Source organism: Octopus sinensis, linkage group LG8, assembly GCF_006345805.1.
Source record: "Octopus sinensis linkage group LG8, ASM634580v1, whole genome shotgun sequence".
NCBI classification, from domain to species: domain Eukaryota; kingdom Metazoa; phylum Mollusca; class Cephalopoda; order Octopoda; family Octopodidae; genus Octopus; species Octopus sinensis.
In genome coordinates this window covers 48520931-48545816 of record NC_043004.1, presented here as the reverse complement: position 1 = coordinate 48545816, position 24886 = coordinate 48520931, and the positions used below count along the sequence as shown (strand labels likewise).

Below are 24886 nucleotides of genomic sequence, written 5' to 3'. Positions count from 1 at the left end.
GAGGACCGCATTGTGTCACAGTATCTCAGTTTTGACATAATTTCTATGGCTGCATACTCTTTGTAATGCTAGTTACCTCACAGAGTGTACTGGTTTTTGTTTTCATAGCACCAGCACTAGTGAGGTCACTTTGTATCATGCAACTGAAAAGGAAATAGAAGACAAGGAGTGTTGACTTTAAGCAAGATCATAAAATTTGTTGAGAGGAACAGACTTGTTGTTGCAAGAGAGCGGTAGTGGAGAGAATAACAGACACTGACTCTTGATGGAATATGGAAGGGATACAAGATGGATCCAGGGCTATCTTACATTATGAAGGTGAATATGAAGGGAAAGGAACATGTAAGAAAGAAAGAGATGAGAGTGGCTGTGGGAAGAAAGTCATTAAAGAAAAGAGAAGAGTGGGGATCATAGGAGGAGGTTAGTGAGGGAGAAATGAGTAGATGTTGAGGCAGCAGGGAAACTGTGAAGCAGGGATAGTGAAAGGAAGAGAGGCAGAGGAGCAACTGGTGAATGCACTGAGAGAAAGAGAAACTGGAGGGTGCTATAGAGGTTGGCAAAAGTGCAGAGGATGAAGATTTACTGAAAGCATCCTGGGTAGAGAAGCTGTTGTAAGAGGCTAGTAAGAGAAAGAGAAGCAGAAGGGGAGAAGTGAGTGAATGCTGCATGAGTATCGCAACCACCAACCCACCCGTTGTTAGCATTTACTCTCTGCCATGTTTGCCCAAGAGAACGTGTCATCAATTGTTATGGTTCCTTGTCATTCCTTTTTGTGAGGTTCATCTTGAGATTAATTTTCACCACTTAGTCATGTTTTTTTGGTCTTCCTCTTCCACAGGCACCATCTACTATTATTTTTCCTTTCGCCACTATCATCATCTACATGTATCATATGCCACCATATCAATGCAGTTTTTTCTCTTGCAAACTACATATGATTCCTCTTGTACACAAATTTACTTTTAAGTTATTTGTACTGTGCAGTTTATGTGCAGTGACATTACACATCCAGCAAAGGATACTTGTCCCAGTTCTTTCTAGCCTTCACAAAAAAAAAACTCTGCTTTCAAGGTCCAGGTATACCATGTAGCACTGAACTTTGGATACAAGCATCACTCAACTGCCTTTCACTCTGTAAGAGAAGCCCACTGTTGTCCTCAGAAGTAGTAACACCCTGAATTTTTTCCACTCCATTTTCACTCTGGCTACTATGCTTTCAGACACACCCACTACCTCCACTGCCAATTATGTTACTTACATAACAAAAACAATTGACTATTTTTTAGTAAGACTCCTGACCAGCTGAGAGAAACTATTTCTTGGGTGCTTTTTGAGTTTAATCCTCCTGTACACTAGCCACATATGAAGGCTGCCTTTTCCCCAGCCTGCCTATGATCCCACTACATTTCTTGCATGTCCATTATTTACACTGGGCACACTGTATAGAGTTTCTATTTATTCCTTTTCTGCATAATGATCAGTCATTTTCCTAAGGCAAGCAGACTCCTGTCTTCTTTTCTATTTAGCATAACTTTTTTCTTGGCTATGTAGACTTTAACATCTTTCAATTCCAGGTTTTGTTCTCGCATCTGGAATTCCTTCTCCAAATCTTCTATAGATTCTGTTACCTTATAACAGAAACAGTCATCAATATACAGAATTTCCCAGGGATAGCCAGTCTTAAATCCTTCTGTTATGGCTTAGAAGACTATAATAAGCTGGAGAAGACTGAAGACCAAATCTATATAGAACCCAAATTGTATGCTTAAATTCCTTGTATTCATTTTAACTGTCATCCTGCTGAGTGCATTCCTGTACAAGATTTTTACAGTCATCGCTAGCTATTTATCTACATCTAGCTTCCTTAGCACCCACCAGGTGTCAGATTAAGGAATTCTGTTGAAAGTCTTCGCTAGGTCTTCAAATGCCAAGATTATTTCAAGCTAAGGTTTTCTTTTGCAAGTGCAAAATAGGTAGATGGCAAGGGTGATACCTCTTCCTGGTACAAAGCTAAAATACTTCTAAATCAAGGCTTATCCTGTTCCTAATACTTCTAATCTAGATTTATATTGTCCCTAATCAACTTTGCAAGAGTTATTTCTGTAAAAACTTTCATGCCCTGCTTTGATTTCTGTAATTTGCTCTCTCTTGTGCATCTCCTTTGCTTTTGTAACAGTTTACAATGATGCTGGTGCACCAGTTTTTGAGTATTTTGTTTTCTTGTATTACCTGATGAATTGTTTGAGTAACTAGTCTATACCCTATTTCACCAGACATTTTGAGAACTGTTGCAACTATTTCCAAAGGGCCGACTGCTTTCCCTGCCTTCATATCCTTAATCACTCTACCATACTGCTGTCAAGTGAAATGGCTGTTCCCTCTGTTGGGGTCTACATGGCATAGATTTTCTCTCTTTCACATTCATTCTCTACCTTCAGCAGCATCTCCATGCTGCTTTCATTTCAGTGTTGGTGAGAAAAAATTCAGTTACTGCTGGTAAGCCCTACTTCCTTATAATATCATGATTCTCTCTAATGCTATCAGCTATTCTAGGCACCACATACTTTTGATCCTTGTACTACAGAACATGTGCAAACTTCTTTCTTTTTGCATCTTTCCTAGCTAAGTATATATCTAATGTCTAGCATCTCATCCAGCAATTTGATATTTTTCTTTGCTATCCCTTTTCATCCAGTTTGCCCTGGCTTGTCTCTTATCTTTTAAAACCTGGTATATAAAAACTATTCCAGTACAATGTCACCATTCATCTAGTTGAGGTCTTGACGAACCTCATATCCAGTCTGTGGCCTTTAGCAGGGTATCCCATAGGTCTTTATCTCTCCATCTCTCATCAAATGCTTCAGGTAGTAATTTTCTGAACTTCTGACAGTTTCACAGCTTTTTAAACTTCTATTTGTTCCATTTTCAAGATGTCTCGAACCTCTAGTTCTGTCTTGCATTTATTCTGGAATCAGTAATTGCTAACCAATATTGGGTGGAACATTTTTTCCCAGGGAAAAAACTTGGCTTTCACAACCATCTGTCTAGCTGATTTTCTGTTGACAATAAAGTCTATTTTGCTTTTCTGTTCATCTGACTAGTAGGTAATCAGGTGGTTGGTGTCCTGAAGTTTTAGTGTTGAAAATGGTTAGGTCATTTGCATTGCAAAACTCTAGGAAACTTGAGCTCTCCTCATTCCTTGTAGAATACTCATACATTCCATGCACACCTTGGAAGCCATTCAAGTGTTATGCAACATGTCCACTTTAGTTAGCAGCTTATTTATATATATAAATACACACACACATCTGTATATAAGTCAGCATAAGAAATACACATAACCCTATGCTTTCATAACACAAAAGTATTATAAAAATCTTAGAGTACCTTTGGTAAATTAGAAGCGGTGCATCAAAGGAATATAAAGAGACTAAATCAGTTAAGCGGGAGCAGGCTTATATATAATACATATATACATACATACACACACACATACATACGAAGAGAAGTCAAAAATTATCCGCACTTTCACCATAACATGTTTATTATAGTCATACTGCCTTCTGCATATGTGTGCTTACAGTTGGTACTATCGTGGTCATGTGATCAAAGTTTGAGCCTGATCACACCATTTTTTCTTTCTACCTTTACTGTGTAAGTATGGTCACTCCACTAGCAGTGTGCAACTAAGAAGAAAAAAGAGCAGTGGTCCAAGAGATGGTAATGGTGAACCGGTTCACCATTACCATCTCTTGAGCTTGCTGAAATTTCTTGTCAGTAGTGGAGGTTGACAGGCATCCTGCTCTCTCTTCATGTGTCATGCTTGTCCAGCCACTTTTAAACTTCTTGATCCACTCATACACACTTTTACGTGATAGTTCACTGTCCCCGTTTTGTGCTAAAAGCCTCTGATGAATTTCAGCACCTGACACACCTTTCCCTCAGAGAAATCGGATTGTTGCTCTTTGTTCTTCTTTGATGCACATTGCTAGTGGAGCGGCCATGCTTACACTGTAAAGCCAGGATGAAAAATGGCAGGACCAGGCTCAAACTTTGATCACGACCACAATAGTACCAACTATGAGCATGCATGCACAGAAGACAGAGTGACAATAATAAAGGTGTGTTAGTGCAAAAGTGCAGATAATTTTTGACTTCCCCTCATATATATATATATATATATATATTTTTTTTTTACTTGTTTCAGTCACGTGACTGTGGCCATACTGGAGCACCGCCTTTAGTTGAGCAACTCGACCCCGGGACTTATTCTTTGTAAACCCAGTACTTATTCTATCGGTCTCTTTTGCCAAACCGCTAAGTGATGGCGACGTAAACACACCAGCATCGGTTGTCAAGCAATGCTAGAGGGACAAACACAGACACACAAACACACACACATATACATATATATACATATATACGACAGGCTTCTTTCAGTTTCCGTCTACCAAATCCACTCACAAGGCATTGGTCGGCCCGGGACTATAGCAGAAGACACTTGCCCAAGATGCCACGCAGTGGGACTGAACCCGGAACCATGTGATTGGTTAGCAAGCTACTTACCACACAGCCACTCCTGCGCCTATATATATATATATATAAAATAATTTTTTGTGTAATAAGATAAAAAACCAAGGCTGTATAGATATTAGAACATTTATAGATAGGTCTTACAGCTGTTTCTAGGATATATATATATATATATGTATATATTTAAAGTGTATTCCATCAGGAATGTAGCAGAGTACAAAATAGAGCTCGTTCACCCTTAGAATTACCAAATAGCCAGTAGTATTCAAAAGTCTAGGCTTAGTTGGATGTGTTAGCATCGAAGTCAAAGATTTACTTATGGGGACAGCGATAATATATCACTTGAGGAGATACAATTGATCCCATTATACAGGTAAACTGTTGCTTAACTTAAATCCTGTGTATATGTGGATCTATGTTATATCGAAACAGGTGTAGTGTTTATTAAATAGCTGTGTACTCCTTCCTGTTGACTATTCATTGAATTTATTATGTATATATGTATATATATATATATACTCTTTTACTTGTTTCAGTCATTTGACTGCGGCCATGCTGCAGCACTGCCTTTAGTCGAGCAAATCGACCCCGGGACTTATTCTTTGTAAGCCCAGTACTTATTCTATCGGTCTATTTTGCCGAACCGCTAAGTGACGGGGACGTAAACACACCAGCATCGGTTGTCAAGCAATGCTAGGGGGACAAACACAGACACATATATATATACATATACATATATATGACGGGCTTCTTTCAGTTTCCATCTACCAAATCCACTCACAAGGCTTTGGTTGGCCCAAGGCTATAATAGAAGACACTTGCCCAAGATGCCACGCAGTGGGACTGAACCCGGAACCATGTGGTTGGTAAGCAAGCTACTTACCACACAGCTACTCCTGCGCCTATATATATATATATCTTCACACATAGATACATATATATACATGCATATACACACATACATATATCTATATGTTAGGGGCCTTTTAGCTTAATGATTAGAGCACTCAGTCTGTATCTGAGGGGTGGTATGGGGCTCAACTTCCCATAGTTGCCTGCTGGCAACTTTATTTTCCGTCTTCTAAGGGTAAATACCCAATCTTTGTCTCCTGTTTTCACAGCTCTACTGCATTCGAAATTTACTTTCTTGTCTGTAAAATACCAACACATTTAGGTCTTCTTAAGTTTGTTTATCACACACACACATACACACATATATATACACGCGCGCACACACACACATATATTCTTTTACTTGTTTCAATCATTTAATTGTGGCCATGCTGGAGCACAACCACGAAGGGTTTTCTAGTCGAAGAAATCGACCTTAGGACTTATTTCATAAGCCTTATTCTTTCGGTCTCTTTTGCTGAACCGCTAAGTTACAGGGACATAAACACCATTTGTCAAACGGTGATGGGGGAACAAACACAGACACACACGTTAATATAGATATATACGACAGGTTTCTTTCAGTTTCCGTCTACCAAATCCACTCACAAAGCTTTGGATGGCCCGAGATTATAGCAGAAGACACTTGCCCAAGGTGCCATGCAATGGGACTGAACCTGGAACCTTGTGGCTGGGAAGCAAGCTTCTTATCACACAGCCACGCCTGTGCCTATATATAAATATAACAAACTTTTTATAGTTTTTGTCTCCTGAATTCACTCATGGCACTGGTTGGACTATAATTATTGTAAAAGACCCCCCTAGATGCTGAGTAGGGGGTTAGAACCTGATACCACATGGGTGTGAAGTGAACTTTTTAACCACACACACATGTCTGCACCTATATGATATTTGTATTGTTTATCCATTGGGGTGCAGCCATGCTGGGGTGCTGCTTTGAAGAGTTTAGTTGAACAAAGTGACACCAGTACATATAGTGTGAAGTATGCTGAGCTGCTAAGTTACAGGGATATAAACAAACCAACACTGGTTGCCGAGTGGTGAGTAGGACATGCACAACACAAACATGTCCCACCCCCAACATACATTATATGTATGTGTGTGTGCGTGTACATGTGTGTATACAGTAGGCTTCCTTACAGTTTCTGTCTGCCAAATTCACCCACACAGTATCAGTTTGCTCAGAACTAAAGTAGAAGACGCTTGCCCAAGGTGCCATGTAGTGAGATTGAACCTGAAACCATAGGCTTGGAAAACATGCCCCATAACCACAGCCTTATGTATAGAATAAATTAATGCATATATATACACACACACACATATATATTTACTCACATATATATGTAGTATGACTTATGAATTATATATACACACACATTTATTTACATATAAATAGTAGTATAATTATGTATTATTTTATATATGTATATATAAACACACACACATATATAGACATTATAAATATATACATATATATATATATATACACACATATACATACATATATATATATACATATATGGATGCATACATATATATATGCATACATACATATATTTATACATACATACATATATATATATACATACATATACATAAATATATATACATATATATATAAATATATATATATACATATATATACATACATTGTATATATACATGTATACATATATATAAGTATGTATATATATATATATGTGTGTATATATATACTGGTGATATATTACTTGACTAACCATTTCTGGCCTTTCTGCTGTCATTGCTCCCTCTCCCTTTTCTTCTCCCCAATCTACACGCCTTAAGGTTACCGAGTACTCCAGTGTCATGGGGAAGTGTACCCAGCGCACGTTGTAAATTTGTTGGCAATAGGAAGGGCATCCAGCCACAGAAACTGACCCAAAATGACAAGTTCAAGCACTAGTATTTAGGAGCAGTAGCTCTTAGGAAGTGTGTAAAATTGCTATGGACCGTCCAACCCATTTCATTATAAAAAGCGAATATATATATGTATAAACATTTTAATATTTATATTGTGTATAATATACATATATTTATATTGTGTATAAATATATATATATATAATGTATAAACATTTTTATATTTATATTGCGTTAATTTTTACATTTTTATAAATATATATATATATTATATAGATACACATATTTGTTACGTATATATATGTATATATATATATACATATATATATACACACGTACAATTTCTATACATTTGTATAGTTATATGTATAAAGTTTATTTTACATTTCTATATATTTTATTTCACGTGTGTGTACATTACATAGATATATAACGATATATATATATATACTTAGGATTATATGCATATATTATTATTATATACATTTATTTTAAATTTATTGTATGTACATACATATATATATACATATATATTATAGTATACGCAATTTTTAGGTATATATACATTTGATTGGGGGATGTGGGGATGTTGAACGTAAACAAAGATAACGTTATTTTTTGTTGGTTTTTTTTTTCCACTTACAGGTACTTTGTGAAGTTGCCAGACGTCGACATTGTCAGCGGAGACTTTCAAGAAGTTGTGAGCTGAAGCCAGAAATTCTTCCTCGGAAATCGAACCAGCCGTCATCACTTCATGGATCTACAATGGACCGGACTTAGGGAAACCCCTTTTCCTTCTAGGTGGGTTAGGTTGTAGAACTGTCGCAGCACCGGGCTAAAAACGACTACTGTAATGCAAAATATATTAAACATACAATATATATTAGTAAATAATTTTATTTGCTGTTGAATTAAGCGAGAGACAGATTTCCCGTGGCCAGTAAATAGTAAGTGTAGTGAATTACAAGTCATGTTGGCATCCCTTCCCTCTCTTATAGGAATCGTCTAGAGCCAGCAGTTTCAAGGTACCCCGCCTCTATTCAGTCCGTGGAGTCTCTGTAAATATAGGTCAACTGCTGAAAGCTTTTATTATTTAAATTTTCTTCATTGATCCAACCAGTTCTGGCTGAAATTAAACAGTTAGCATCTCTCTCTGTATATATGGAGAAAGTTGCACCAAATCTGTCGTAAATACTAATAATTAGTAACAACATAAAATACATCCCAAAACACTTGAATTTACAACACATGTAGAAAGATATTATAGTCTTACTGTGTGTATGTATAAAACCGCATGCTGAAGCTATACACTCGTTATATATATATATATATATATATATATATATATATGTGTGTGTGTGTATATATTTGTATGTGTAAATATTAAGTATTAATGTATGTATATGTGTGAGTATATATATATATATATATATATCATACTCATTTAAAGGTATATTTGTGTGTAAAGCTTGTGCAAGCACATCTTAATTGAAAATATAAAAGTTACTAAAAGAGGGTTAATAAAGATTAGTTCTTCTTCACTCATTTTATATATATTTCACAGGAAGAGGGTGTAAGTTCGAATTATGCTGGCAACCGAGTAAAAAAAAAAAAAAAACTTTTCCAAATATTTTTTGAATTCCTATTTCGTATTTTTTTTTTTTTTGGCTTTGCCTTTTTTTTTTCTGCAGTGAAGAAAAATAATTAAGTTGAAATAAGTCCAGTAAATATTGCATTGATGTGGCAAACGATATTGTTTAATGACAAGGGTGATGTCGTTTGTTGAGGCTCGATCAGAGACCAGAAGTCGTCATGCGGCACTTCTACATTAATAATATTAACGGTGAAAATAATGATTTCTTACATTTTTAATAATGATAATAATAATGATGATAATACTGTTTTCTCTCTCCCCCCCTTCTTCACATGGAATACGTAATTGTATTTTATTCACTTAACGAAGGAAAATATTTTATTCTACGTGCTCTCTCCCCTTCGCTGCGTGTATGGAGCAGTGAGAGAGGGGCAAAGTAAGAGTATGTATGTGTATGTCACCCCGCTCTCTGTCTAAGAACATATGTGTGTGTATCGTAAATACATGTGTTAATAGTGTGTGTGTGAGTGTCATTTTAATACTTGTGTGTATAGGCATGTGTGTGTGTGCAGTAGTTCTAGTGTTTACATCTGTGTGTATTGCTTATGTGTATAGGAGAAGAGTGGTGGTATGAGTGATAGAGAGAAAGAGAGTAATCGGTTAGACGAAGGAGACTGAGTAAGCGATAGAAGCGTGTTAGAATTTAATAGAGAGTGCGTTGCTTATGAAGGGCAGAGAGTAGTAGGTGGAGTAAATATGACAAAAAAGGAGTGTGTACTTGTATTTATTTAGAGAGGGTATGCAGGCGAAGGGGAGGAGTGATAGAGTAGAAGGTGGAGTGAGAGCAGTGTGTACGTGTATAGAAAGAGGTAAGTTGTATAGAAGGGGAGGAAAGAGTGTGGGTGTTTATTAAAAAACCATATGTAGAGAGCGAGAGAGAAAGAAAGAGGAGTAGATGGAGGAATGACGTAGTTAGAAAGGAAGTTGATACATATTTTATAGAGAGGGGTAAAGCTGTGGAAGAGGAGAGTGTAAGTGTAGTTGTATGTATGTGTTGGGGGATGAAGTGGCAGATAATTGGCTGAGCGCCAATCAGCCTTTGTCAGTCTAGCAGCACATGATATCGTAGCCGACTGTTTCAAGGTGCTCCAAAGTTACTATAATTAACTACCCAATCGTAACTTGCCTTTTGACAGCTCTCCTTGACGTTGGCAAGGCAACGGGGTCAGTGTCGTCCTTGATGGCTTGACAGGTGCCGTGACACTTCAGCTACAAGCATGTACGCCAAAGGGAAAGGCTCTACAGTGCCGTCTGATGCTCAAGCTAGGGAAAAGTAAGTACTACTACAACCACACCGCCACCACTATTATTATTATCATCATCATTACCTCTTCTTTCTCTCTCTCACTCCTCTTCTCTCTCTCTCTCTCTCGCTCCTCGATCTCTTTTCGTCCTCCCTCCCTCCTCTCTCTCATGTCTTCGCTCCATGTTTCGATGTCTTTAATTTCTTGTTCCACTTTGCTGTTTGTTGTTATTGTTATGATGGTTATTGTTGTTGTATTCGACATGTCTGTATGTAGCACGTTTGTTTATATGTATCCTCCGGGACCGAAGCTCTTCGTTTCGCAGGTTTGTGGAGCTAGGGTAGGATCTCGGCATTTAGGGTAAATACACAAAACACACATGTAGCCAAGGGTTTTTCTTTTAATTAAACCTCCTTCACCTTTCTAAAATGAACCACCTGACGATCTTAACTTCTTTATTTGTTTATTTACTACCCATTCTTTCCCCTCATTCATTAATTTATAGCCCGGGTCTTAAGTTACTTTAACATACAACATTGAATCGTGAGCTTTTCTTTCAGGATTCCAGGGGGCCCCTATCTGACCCTATTTACTCTTTCTAACCATCTACCATTTTTATTCTTATTTCATATCTATAAAGTTTGTACTAATATACAAACCAGAATTGATTCTATTCCCTCTGTTCCTTGGGTCTAATCAAAAATAATTTTACTGCATTAATATAATGAAATGAAATTAAGCCGAGATTGTCGGTTCAGTTTCACTTCATATGATAGGTATTATAAACTCTAAAAGAAAGACATCGACACTTACAACGTTGTATCTGTCCATCCCATATAAATCTCTTGTTCCTGTATGGAGAGCAGACCTCACCACCGAGCCTATAGCTTTAGTGAAAAAGACCCAAACGAGTTTTATTTCTGAATTCAATGCTGTGGTTTGAAACTTCACTCTTAATCCTCTACGTCTACGTGTATATGTTAGCGAAGTTAAGTACCAGTAATATACTGTGGTGTTGTTCATTAGACTCAGGATGATACACGTTGGTTTGGTGGTTGGTAATCTCATTCCGCTATGAATGAATGCCCCTATGTATATAAAGGTGTGTATTTTTTTTTCAAACAGGGCTATGGTGGTTGTAATCAAGTTAATTATTTCCATGTTGATTAAATAAAGTGCTGCAGTTTGGAGGGTCAGTATTCAGTATTTGAAGGGATTTATTTATTGATGGATGTTTTTGTATGTCCAGAGAAAAGGGGTAACAAACGGCTGCTTAGCAATTGGAGGGGGGAAACCCTGGCTGTTCTTGCTAGTGGCGGCACCCAACAATGAAATTATAAAAGAAGCGGTCCTTTACGGTCACCACAAATAAAACTTCTCAATACGCACACATGTACACACTCTCAGTCACATTGCATGTACATACATTACAACCGGTCTCATAACACCACATGTATAAACACACACATACAGCCGGCTTCACAACACTACATACATATAACAAACACAGCTTCGCTTGTAAGCCGGAGATTATATGGTGGCTCGACTTGCCAGAATTAGCCATGAGACACCAACCTTAAATTATTCCCCACTGCGTTGAAAATTAGTAAAAAACAGACATTGAATAATGTTGTCCAAGGTATATTTATGTCTGGAGAAACAAAAAAATAAAGATGGAGTGGTTGTGAATGGAATGTTTTTTTTCTGATCATTGGTCTCCTCGTTACATGCTTACCTGGGGCTATAAACAACACGATACAGACATCACACAAGCAAACGAAAGAGGCTTTAGGCGGTCAGTCGACTTGCAAAAAGTAGGACCCAAATCCTGCCTCGGTCACATTCTGCCATGCTAAAATAAGGCATGCATTGGGTATACAAAAGGATATATGGTTGCGACTGGAGTACTTTTTGATCATTGGTTTTACTCGATCATGGTTGACCCAGTGTTAAACAACGCTGCCTATGTATACACATTTGCACGGGTCAGGAGGAAACCGATACTCTGTAGCTCATCTTGTTAGAAATAGCAGCCAAATGCCATCGGGAATTCCTGCTCCCTGAAATATACACAATAGGCAAATCACTTCAGTAATATGTACAGCAAACACGAGCCAACTAGAGACTCTATCTGGTACAACTTGACCTGTTTAGTAACAGCAGTCAAATACCCATCAAAGTGACTACCTAATAGCTTAAATAAAGAAAAGAACACATTTCAATAAAGTAGTCGTAGATATCCCTAAACGAAGAGGATGGTCGCGACTGGAGTGCCTTTGATTATATATAGTTTTGCTTAGTCAGAGTTAACTTGGGACGGAGTCACAACACACAACCACAGATTTAAACAACAGAACCACACCACCACTTTTGACTGAATCCCATCGTATCACGTACTCACTTAGGCCTCACTAAGTACCAAATTCCCACGTACACACTATGCCATGTATATATATATACACACATATATAAATAAGCACAGACTCACTTCATCTTTTACACATAGCATCACAGTATCACCACATACACCATACGACCTCATCATTTCACTTACGTACACACAGCCTCAGTATACCATGTATACAAGCCTTCATTACTCCTCATATACAAAGTTTCATTACAACTGGTACTCACACAGCATATATAGCTAAACCCTTAATGGACGGGAAGCCTAAGTAATCCCATAAAACCGGCCTTCCCCATTTTTAATATGTACTGCATCTTAGTGTGCAGAAGCATCGGATTTATGTTTTTTTTACAAACGATCCTATATATATATATTATTTACACAGTTTTTCAGTTCATATTCACATAACCTCAATACGTCAAATACATACACACACACACACATATATATATATATACATACATATATATATATATATATATATATGCACACACACACAGCTTCAGTGTACCATGTACACTGAAGATTTTTGTGTTACTCGACCTGCTAGAAAATAGCAAAATAGCTCATGTTCTCTTAACTTCTTAAAAATGTGGACACTTGGGTTCCCAGCATTTACGAAAAAGATGGGTTAGTTACGAGAGGAATGCCTTTGATCAATAAGATTTGCTTGATCGAGCTGACCTGAGGCTAACGACATATCAGCCTCGCATCCTCTCTCTTCCAACAGGAGGATCTGCATGGTCACTGAACGTGCTAGAAATAGTAACTGAACACCCCTTCAACCACAATCTGCTGATGTACAAGGAAAAGGGATCTAGACAATGCGCTAACTCTCAAAATATGGGATTGTCATGGCTGGAATGCTTTTGATCATCGGCCTGCTTGTTCAGGGTTGACCTGGAAGTTAAACCACAACATACACGCTGTCTCATCCCTCAACACACACACACACATATATATATATATATATATATGTATATATATGTATATATATACACAACCTCACTAACACCACATACACAGTCAAAATATACTTACTACACCACCTCATCAAATACGCACACAGACCTCAATTAGATAGTCTGACCACCCTACACGTTTATATGTGTGCATATATATATATATATATATATATATATATATATATACATGACCACCCTACACGTTTGTATGTGTGCATGTATATATATATATATATATATATATACACACACACAAACACTTAGTGTGTGTGTATACATACGCGTACATTATATACAGTGACCATTACTAGGACACACAGACAGACACTAAAACACTGACTAATATCTGAAATTTCTATTTCCCTCCCAAAATTTTACTCAGTCTCTCTCCTCCTCTTCCCCCCTCCACCACATCTTGTTGTTACTGCTGCTGCTGCTGCTGTCTTTGTTATTATTTCTCTTGTCGTTATTGTTGTTGCACTACTTCTATTATTTAGCACTTTTCTTCCATGTCTGTCTATTTTCTCTCTCTCTCTGTTTTTCCCATTTCTAAGATACAATAAATATAAGTTGAAAGCCAACCAACCCCAGTGTTATCCCTTTCTTTAACATCCTATTATTGTTACCCCGCCTTTTCTTCATATTCCTATCCTCTCTCTACCTCCACGTTTTAATTATGTTGTTATCCCTACCCAGCATGTGTTAAATCTCTTTTTAATTTTCCTCTCCATTCTCCTTGTTACTCTGTCTTCTTTTACCCCTTATTTGTTATGTTTAAAACTTTATTGTACACCACCTACCTTACTGGTTAAAAGTGTGCCCAGTTGCACCTTTAGCTTTTTTTGCATTAAAGTTTGTACTAATCTTGTTATCCCACTTGTGTTAAGCCATCTTCCCTGATTAACTTCTCCCGTTTTCATATGTATTACATTCTTTTCCTTGCTTGTTAGCCCTCGCTATAATTCTTATCCTTTTCCTTTATTCGTGCCCAGCCGTATTATAATCATTATTCCTCTTAATTGTGACCCATTTTTATTTCTTCCTATTCACCTCTTTGTTTTACATTGTTGCCCTATATGGCCTCTGCCTGGTCATTCTAAATGCTAGAAATAATAGTAAAATCTTCAAATCACAAGCTAGTCTTTTCTCTTTTTTTTTTAAAGAAAGAACACATCAGAAAGTGTAGTTTAGATATACTGTCTTAATACACAGGGTAGTCACGAGTGGAACGCCTAGGTCTGCTTCATCAGATCTGACCTGAGACTAAACATCGTCTGTTATTAATCTTCAAACGTTATCCCCTTGCCAAAGAAGTACCGTCCAGTTTTTTATCCCCTTCCCCCCTAGCAGTAACATTACCCTCACATCCCTTTCATAAACCACCCCATAAGATGTTAGCCCCTACCACAACTGTCCAAACATGTCTTAGCATTTAACATTTGAAATACTTCAGCTATAAACATGTGGCAAACACCACCATTCACTGCTCTTGACTACTACTACAATAATAATAGTATGCTTGTGTTCTCAATAAAATATTTGTGTGTGTATGTATATGTGTGCATGTGTGTTTATGTAGATGCATGTACATGTATACGTATGTGTATATGTATTATACATGTGTGTGTGTGCGTGTATATGTGCATGTGTTCTGTCAAGAAAATAAACACTTGTATACATCTATAGATGTATGTATATTCTTGCCTAGTTGTTTCTGTGTATATATACACCCCTCCCTCCAAAACTTTGCTTACTTGTGTATGTATGTGTATATATATATATATATATATATATATATAATATATATATATATATATATATACCTATATACACATGCACACATCTACCACTTTATTTTTCCAGCAGATTAATTTTTGTTCATGTTTGATTCAGCCAGTATAAATATAAACCACTTTTTTGCAATTTCAGGTTAGCGTTATATGTCTATGAATATTTACTACATGTTGGAGCTCAGAAAAGTGCACAGACGTTTTTATCAGAAGTAAGTATAAATTGTATTTGTGGCACACATCCTTACATTTGTTTCTCGCTGGGGTCATCTGTCTTTGCTCTCTATCATATTTCACTATGCGATCCTTGGCTGCTCATCAATCTCAGGTCCCCATATTTAGCACATAGTCCTCAGCTGGTTGGTCATCTGCTCATGGTATCTATGTGTGCAACATGGTCGTCAGTTGCTCATATAACTATGATGTCTGTTTTACCACATGGTCTCCTGGTTCACTTTGGTAACTGCCCATAATCTCTCTGGTCTTTGCCTATTTTACCATAGTCTTTTGGTCATCTTCCCGTGATCTCTATCACATGGTTCCCACCTGGTTATCTAGTTGTAATCTGTGCCTTCTTACAATATGGGTCTGGTCATCTAACCATAGATCTTTCTTCACCATGAGCCAGTGAAAAAGTCACCATATAGTCACTCAATCTGCTAGAATTAGCAGCCAAATCTTCAAATCACACTCTACAGTCTTATATAAGGACATGGCATTAACAGATTAGTTTTATATATAACATGGATTAGTTGTGCTTTGAATGTCTTTGATCATAAGACTGCTTGGTTAGTGTTGAAGTAGAACCAAACAGCAACCTGTTTTACCACATGGTTTTTTCTGGGTCATCTACCCAAAGTCTCTACCTTTTCTTTATTACATGGTTCCTTTCTTGTTAGCTACATGAAAGATCATTCTTTGCAACATTGGTTCTCATTTGGTTTCTACTTCCTTTATTATCCACACATGGTCTGTACTGTTTTTATATGATTCTTACTTGCTCATCTACCTATGGCCTCTACTGTTCTCATTACTTGATCCTCACTTGGTCTCCGTCCATTGTCTCATCTGTCTTTACTAATTGGTTCTCACCCAGTCATCTACCTAGGGTCTCTACCATCTTTACCACTTACTCTTTTCTCACAACTGGGTCTTCACTCAGTACTTTACCACATGATCATCATCTAGTTTCTACTGGTCATTACTTAGTTATCACCTGGTAACGATGCTCCGGCTGGTAGTTTCTGAATCACCTCCATCACTGCCAACACAAAAACATCTACAGTCATTCGGCTTGCTAGAAATAGCAGCCATGTTTCATTTTGTTTTTCTTTTCTTTTTTGTTAAGGGCTTAGTCAGAGAAAGAAGAGAAGTGCCCATGACCCTTGTTAGGGGCCCTTCGTTACTGTGGAAAAGAAGTTATCCTCATACTGGAAGCCTGGCCCTGAATGAGTGCAACACAGTGGACTCTAATAAAGGCAGCTAAGGGCAAGATGACCAGTGTTAAACCAGGCAATGATGTCTACCAACTTGCCATATTTAAGGAAGGACACATTAGATAATATTGTCCTAGATACACTTACATCTGAATAGAAGACAGGATGATTATGATTGGAATGCTTTTGAACATAAGTTTGCCCAGTCAGAGCCAACCTGCAGTTGAACACCAACTCCATTATTAACAGTCATCAAATATCATCATAGTGACTTTGAAACAGCCTTTTTAATTTGTCTTTTTAACCCTTTCGTTACCAACCTGGCTGAAACTGGCTCTGGCTACAAATGTCTTGTTTTCATAAGCTTTGAATTAAAATCTTCCACCAAACCTTAGTCACAATTTATGTTCCTAACACTAGCTGAATGATAACTAAGTTATTTTACTAAATTCTTTGTTATATTTAAAGTAATTGAAAGGAACACAGCATCTCAAAATAGATACAGTAACGAAAGGGTTAATATTCTTTACATTTGGAGAAAGTCCTATTGAAGCCTATAGCCACACTCACCAGTTGTGAGTCATGTTTTGTTTTCTGGTTACATTCCTAAATACTGTTAATAATATATATCTTCTGTCTAGTTGTAAGGTTCATATTGTCATGGATTGGTGACAAAAATATTGGTGCATTCTTTTCTTTTATAACATAAATGCAGGCATGACTATATGATTCTATTGCATGGCACCTTTTCGCAAGTGTTATACTACTGTAGCCTTGTTGTAAGTGGATTTCGTAGATGGATCTTGAGAGAAACCTGTTCTATATACATATGTGTGTTTGTATTTCCTTGTTGGCATGGCTCAAACGCTGTAAATGAGTGTCACCTCTTGTGTGACAGTAGCACAAGCATTGTCCTTCATCCTTTGTTTCCAATCTGCCATGAAAACATGTCCAGCCATGGGGAAATATTACCTTGCTTGGAAACTGGTGAAAGCGACCTGTAAGTGCATTCGGCCATGGAAAATATGTCCCAGTGGATTCTGTGTGATCTATGCAAGCTTTGGAAACGTGGACACTAAAATGATGATTAACTTTTTTTGTCAGTGATCTAAATTTAAACTTTTCATCAAAATTTGAAGTTAATTTTTGTTCTGATCACCAGCTTAATTTATGACAAGTTGTTTTACTAATTCTTCCTTATTTTCAAAATTAAGGCATCATATTTCAACAAAAATGGTAACAAAAGGGTTAATCGGGGTTTGAAACATGTAAATCAATCCCTGCTTGGAATTGACTCCAAAATAGAAATTGGTGAATAGGAGTTAGTAAAAACAACTACAAGAGCTAGCTAGATCAGTGGTCCTCAACCAGATTTCATGTAAGATTTTTAGGGTCCATGCAACTAAAGTAGTAAATTAAGGACTCACAGTAGTATATTAAGGGTGCAAGAAAAGATTTTGCTTTAGATGTATCTATTGCCAGAACCATCTAAATTTCTTAAACGTTTTACATTGTTCAACCCATACAATATATGAAAGACAAAATAGGAATTTTGAAAGAAGTGTCTATAAAAAGAGTTTTTAAACATCAAATGGCTATGGGGTCTAGCGGAATAGAACAGTAATCGTAGGGGTCCATAGATAGAAAATGGTTGAGAACCACTAAGTTAGGTGAAATCCCACGCCTTACTAGTTCCTATGATTTTAATCTGATAAGTGGTGTTAGTAAGTACCAGTGAAACATTGTAGTTGCTTTCCTCAATTGTACATGCTTCCCTGTCAAAGTTGGACTGTCTGTCCTGTGGTAAAGGCATGCAGGCCACAACATCATACAATCTGTGCCTTGTAACTCATTCTACCAATTTCTGTTTCAGATTCGATGGGAAAAAAATATTACATTAGGTGAACCTCCGGGATTTTTACATTCATGGTGGTGGTAAGTGTATATATATGTATATAACCAACCTTATTGTGTGTATATGTATATTTGTTATATATTGTAAATCTCAATTTGTGTAGCGGATGTCTTTAGTGTGTGCATGTGTATTGTAAACTGTGATTACTGTGTAGAATCTCTGAGTTGGTATAATATATATGTATGTATGGAATCTATAGCTACTCTGATCAGTGTTTATATGTTTTATTGTGTTTAATATTTAACATGATTGTTGTGTGCATGCATGTATACTCTATACATGTATGCATGTAAAGTGAATGTATGAATGATATACATATTGCATATCTGACCACTGTTGTGTGTGTGTGTGTATATATTTTTACAATCTTAGTCTTAATGTGTCTGTATTATACATCAAACTCTGGTCACTGTGTATAGAGTGTATATATTTGTGGAGAGCTGTGCGTGGGTTATGTGAAGTCTTGTATTGTGTAGTGTTTATGTATCGCTGCATGCACATGTTGGAATTATGTATTGCATTGTGGGGTGTTTTCGTGTGTGTGTGTGTGTATGTATATATATATATATAAATATAAATGTTTATAGTGTATGTATATGTATTTTCTGTATCTGGTACATGTTTATAATATATGATAGTGTGTGTATATGAAATGATGAATTTGTGTAATGTCTGTAATGGTTGTGTGTCGTGTGTAGAGATTAGATATACCTCATTGCCGTGGCTTCAACATAAACTATTCTGATTTCCTTCACTATCTCTTCTCCATCCCATTCTACCCTTCTTTAAGTTTCACATTAATCCATCTCCTTCATCACTAACCCTCCATCTGTATATCACAGGATCACTGTCACCTTTATCTCTCACATTCTACCAACATTAATTCAGAGAGGGAATCCTTATATAGGCCTTCAAATTGAGAAATGAAAAACAAAATCTCCTTTCAAATTACATATCTTAGCATTTCAGAAAGGGAACATGCAAGGTAGTGTATTCCTGCAGTTAGGTAAAGAAAAAAACAATGGGACGTTCATGACTGCTATGCTTTTTGATCTTAGGTCTGATTGCTTTATCATAGTTGTCTCTGGATTAAACATCAACATTAACCCTATGGAGGAGCTTTAACTTGCTAGAAATAGTAGCCAGATCTCTCTAAAATCATGCATCATCTTTTAAAAGAAAAAGAAAAGTGTTGTATAATGTGTAATATTCGACTCTGTCTATGGTCATGGTTAGAATGCCCTTGATCATGATTTTGTCCATGTCTAAATAGCAGCAACCACCAGCTTCCTACGTTACCTTTCCATACCACCATCCTCACTCAAGTGTTGTGTATTAGAGAAATATTGATGTTTGTGACAAGTGGAGTGTGACTGGATAATGTAGTGACTGTCTTGTGTTAACTGCTGTGGCAATGACCTAGGTATTTGGTGACTTGGTGTGTCTGCTACAGTGTGTGACTTTGACATGTGATATCTAGTGTGGAGTGTGCCTGATGTGTCACCATGAATACTTATCCATTAGATCTGTAGGCCCTAGTTTGTTTGTGTAAACCTTGTGCTTTTAGTGTCTAGAGAGTGTAGGGCAGAGCTTTTCAAACTTTTTGCTGGAGCGGAACCCCAAGGAAACATTCCACTGGCTCGAGGAACCCCTGTGCAATAATTTAATAGTCTTATGCACACATATCTGCACAGGAGACTTAAAAATTACTGCCGATTTTAGCAGTTTTGTAACTTCTTGCAGAACCCTGGTTGAAAACCACTGGTCTGGAGAGCGTAGGGTGTGGATATTTAACCCTCACTCTACATAATGTAGCTTCACTGGGTACATCAGTGATGTAATTCCCTGGGTGTAGGTCTGTATTGAACTCCAGAATGTAGGTTTGTATGATGTAAACACTATGTCTGTATGGTGGAAACATAGGCTGTTGGTCTTAGTGCTGCAACAACAGGAGGTGGGTCTGTGTTGTAATCTTATGGTTTGGATCTGCTGTAGATCTGTGTGATGTAACTACAGGAGGTGGGTCTATTATGTTACTTCATGGTGTGGATCTGTGGTGTTACCCCATGGGGTGGACCTTTGATCTTACTTCATGGTGTAAGTATGTGTGATGTTCCTCAAAGTTGTGGGTCTGTGTTGGACAGTGTGATCTGTCTACAGGATGTTACCCCACAGTTTGTTACTCCATATATGGATCTCGGTGTAGAGGTATTTGTGATGTAACACATGTATATCGCGCGCGTGTGTGTGTGTATACAAAGGTAATGTCTGGTCTGTTGTGAATGTATGGTATATACTAGCCTGCATGGAAGCCTCTACGCTGTATCTGGTCTGATGTTTGTGGAGAGCAAGTAGTTTATGGAAGTGTACATGTGTATATATATTTATATCAATGGCGTGTCTTCGTTAACACATTCTCCTTGTTGTGTGTTCATCCTATCCCATGTGCCTTCGTTGCAATATATGTGTGATCCTCTAATTAACATTACTACTATTGCCTTATTCTATTTCATGTAGCGAATGGTGGGGTGAGGGTCCCAGTCAGCTCTGTATTGCTCTTTAATCCACTCTTCCACCCTACACTTTCTTTTCTCCCAGCATCTCACTGTATGACACAAACACGTGTATATATATATACATACATTATATATATATATAATGTGTGTGTCTGCATAGTTTGTGAAAGTTTACTGTTTAACCAAACTTTGTTTTTTTTTTCCCATTCATCATTCACTCTTACTACTACTCCCCCTCTGTGTCTATTGCTTCAACTCCCTCCCCTCCTCTATAAAGTTGTCTCTTGTTTACTTCCCCCCTTAATCCTTGTTATCATCCTTCCTCACTCTCCCTTTTCTCCCTCTATCTCACTTCCTGTCCCTACCCCCCATTGTCTGCCCAAACAACAATGCTTACATTTTTATAAATCATTCATAAAACCTCAAACATCCAACATCAAAACTTTATACAATTAACGGCCAGAAATGACCTCTCTCTCTCTCGTCTCTACCCAAATCCCAGCGATTATCAATAAAAGCTTAATCTCCCAACTTAACGAAACCCTGATTAACAAAGCTTTTCTCGTTGCCAAAATATCTTACAACCTCTGACCTCAGTTCTCCATATCTGCTCTGTTAGCCACCAACAAGCTTCTGGCTTGTTTTTTTTTGCCTCGCTAAAATCTCCATTATATTGCTAGCCACTAACTTCCACGAATGCGACCGTTTTCTCTTGTTTATTAATACACATCACTTGTCTTTCTATTTCTTCTTCCCCACCTGCCGCCATATTGCCGTCCTCTTCACACTTCCCAATGTTTCACCTTTCTTCCTCCATTCTCTCTTTTCTCTATTCACTTCTCTTGTTTTCTCTCACACCAAACTCTACAACAACTGCCTCTCCACGAGCCACCGAAGGGTACCTCTATGTGGTCGCTGGACTTGTTAGAAATAATAAGCAAGATCTTCCCACAAATTACACCTATCTTATTAAAAAGGGTACCACTAGCGAACAGTGGTCCCGGTGCGCGCACTCGTACAAAAGCTAGACGTGACTAGTCGATCCTACAACGTCTACCCCTAGCAAAGTAAATAAAACACAAAATAAATAATTTTTCTTTTGCACAAAGTAAATAATTTTTGTTAAACAAAGTAAATAAAACACAAAAACAAATTAGTTAATTTTTTAAACAAAGTAAATAACACAAAGGATCGACTAGTCATGACTAGCTAGCGCGGATGCGCGAATACTCGCGCGCGCAACTGGACCACTGTTCGCTAGTAGTACCATTAAAAAGGACCCAGGATCTTTTCGGTTTGAACGGCAGTTTTTTAAAAATAATTTCCACGTAACTAAACACTTTTAAACTTCGTATACTGGTAGAATGTGTTTATAAAACATCTTTTTCTCTTGGCTTTATTGAGAAAATTCTATAGTTTGTAAGATATTTGTTGTTGTTTTTTCTTCAATTTCTGCAATTTCAACTAATCACTGACGTCCATTGAGGTAAAAAAAAACATTCTGTGCCGTATGAATATGTCCCTCGTTTAAGAAACAGATTGGGTTTATTTACATTTGTGACGAAAAAAAGATACCTTTCCCCCCACCCCTAACCCTAAAACAGATTGAAATGCAATAGATCGATACTAGGGTCATAATTATGGGTGACAATTTCATATAACACCGCTAGAAAAAACTGCCGTTCAAACTGAAAAGATCCAGGACCCACATTGGGCAATGTTTTCTAGATTGTATAAGAGAACGGGATAGTCATGACTGGAACGCCTTTAGTCATAAGCTCTGCTCGATCTTGGGGCAAACTAATAAACAAACAGCTTTAGACATTTCTCTCTGCCAGTTCTTTTAGCTCGTCCTTTCCATCCTGTGTTCATTTTCTATATTTGTGTGTTGAGCTGCTGTGTAAGTTTACACGCTGTCTGTGTGGATGTGTAGACTATGTTTTATTATATTACACGTTCTGCTTGCTAGTATATATATACATTGTTGTAAAATCCATTGTGCTGGTCATGTGTGTGTGTGTATAACATATATGGTATCTAATAATAAACACTAAAGACTGTGTTGAGTGCCTATGTATGTATAAGGTGTTGTTATTTGCATATAATGTAATTATATACTGTCAAGTTTAATGTTAAAAAGACGAAGCTGCCAGTGTGTATATATATATTAAAGATATTTTTGTTACATAGGATGCTAGTATACATTGTTATACAGTGTACACAAGATATTTTTGTTATATACCGTGTCAGTGTGTATAATAATAAATAGTTTATCATTGTATAGTCTTCCAAAATTTCATTGCAAACATACTATAGTTACTTTATGTATATGAGTGTGTGTTCATGCGTATAAATGTGTATACATTTTATGGATGTATTCGCACATGTATAACAAAATGCTAATATAAATATATTCGTACGTATATGCTGTTATACATGTATAATGTACCTACTTATAACAGCCTATGTTTATACAATGTTTATTCATGATTGTATATGTACATGAGTGTATATGTATATGTGTATATATATATATGTGTATATATATGTATATATATATATATATATATATATATGTGTATATATATATGTATATATTATATATATATATATATATATATATATATATATATATATATATATATATATGTGTATATATATATATATATATATATATAAACATGCATGTATCAACGTATGTCTTATTAATACTGCTTCAACTATTGCTTATGTCTATTCAATATACACTCACATGTATGTATAATACTCGGGTATATTTTATTACTGTAAATGTTCTACCCACAGTACTTTAATGTATTAGAGACTACATATTATAGGCTTTATTTAATTGTTACAGTAATATATCTTACTAAACGATATATCCACTTTACCATGAAGATTTATTGTATGGTTTTCATACCATGAAGTAAACCGTTACCGTGTGTGTGTGTGTTATATATAATATACACACAAACAACACGATGGTGATTTGCAGTAAGGTCTGCAACTACACAACAATAAAATAATGATAATGTGATGTTTCGTTAAAAAAGAATTTTCCTTGACTAAATAAAACCAGATTATTATTGTTATGGCCACATTTCAGCTACGCCAAAAGTACTTTTGGTTGTGTGTCGGGAATGGAGTTTTGTCTCATTTCTGTGAAAAAAATAACAAAAACCTATTTTATGTGGAAATGTGTCCCGTTTAATTCATGATGTATGGGACATATATTTGGTAATATATATACACATATATATGTGTGTATGTGTGGCGGCGAGCTGGCAGAAACGTTAGCGCGCCGGGCGAAATGCTTAGCGGTATTTCGTCTGTCGTTACGTTCCGAGTTCGAATTCCGCCGAGGTCGACTTTGCCTTTTATCCTCTCGGGGTCGATAAATAAAGTACCAGTTTCGCACTGAGGTCGATGTAATCGACTTAAATCCCTTTGTCTGTCCTTGTTTATCCCTTCTATGTTTAGCCCCTTGTGGACAATAAAGATATATATATATAACGGCTTTTATTTCTCCATTTCCATCCCGTTTTCTGTATTACTCTGAAAAATAAAAGATGTGGAAGGAATTTAGAAATATCTAAAATAGTCTGTATGAAGTCTTATGTTTTTAATGGATTCA

The 24886-nt window shown here is 36.7% G+C and overlaps 2 protein-coding genes across 8 annotated transcripts in view; one reads left to right on the top strand and one right to left on the bottom strand.

Moving 5' to 3' along the window:
• Nucleotides 1-8106, bottom strand: part of LOC115215230 (ubiquitin-like-conjugating enzyme ATG10) — a 404830-nt gene extending 396724 nt beyond the window's left edge. Inside the window, exon 1 of the mRNA XM_029784461.2 lies at nt 7969-8106. Coding sequence (XP_029640321.1) covers nt 7969-8073 — 105 coding nt within the window. The 5' untranslated portion in view covers nt 8074-8106. The remainder of the gene's footprint in view (nt 1-7968) is intronic.
• LOC115215229 (single-stranded DNA-binding protein 3) overlaps nt 7987-24886 on the top strand; it is a 194236-nt gene continuing 177336 nt past the window's right edge. For 6 of the 7 annotated variants that reach the window (XM_029784459.2, XM_036505380.1, XM_029784456.2 and 3 more), the window contains exons 1-4: nt 7987-8126; nt 10116-10252; nt 15525-15597; nt 18695-18756. In XM_029784459.2, coding sequence (XP_029640319.1) covers nt 10197-10252; nt 15525-15597; nt 18695-18756 — 191 coding nt within the window. In that variant the 5' untranslated portion in view covers nt 7987-8126; nt 10116-10196. The remainder of the gene's footprint in view (nt 8127-10115; nt 10253-15524; nt 15598-18694; nt 18757-24886) is intronic. The other variant, XM_036505378.1, reaches the window with a different exon arrangement.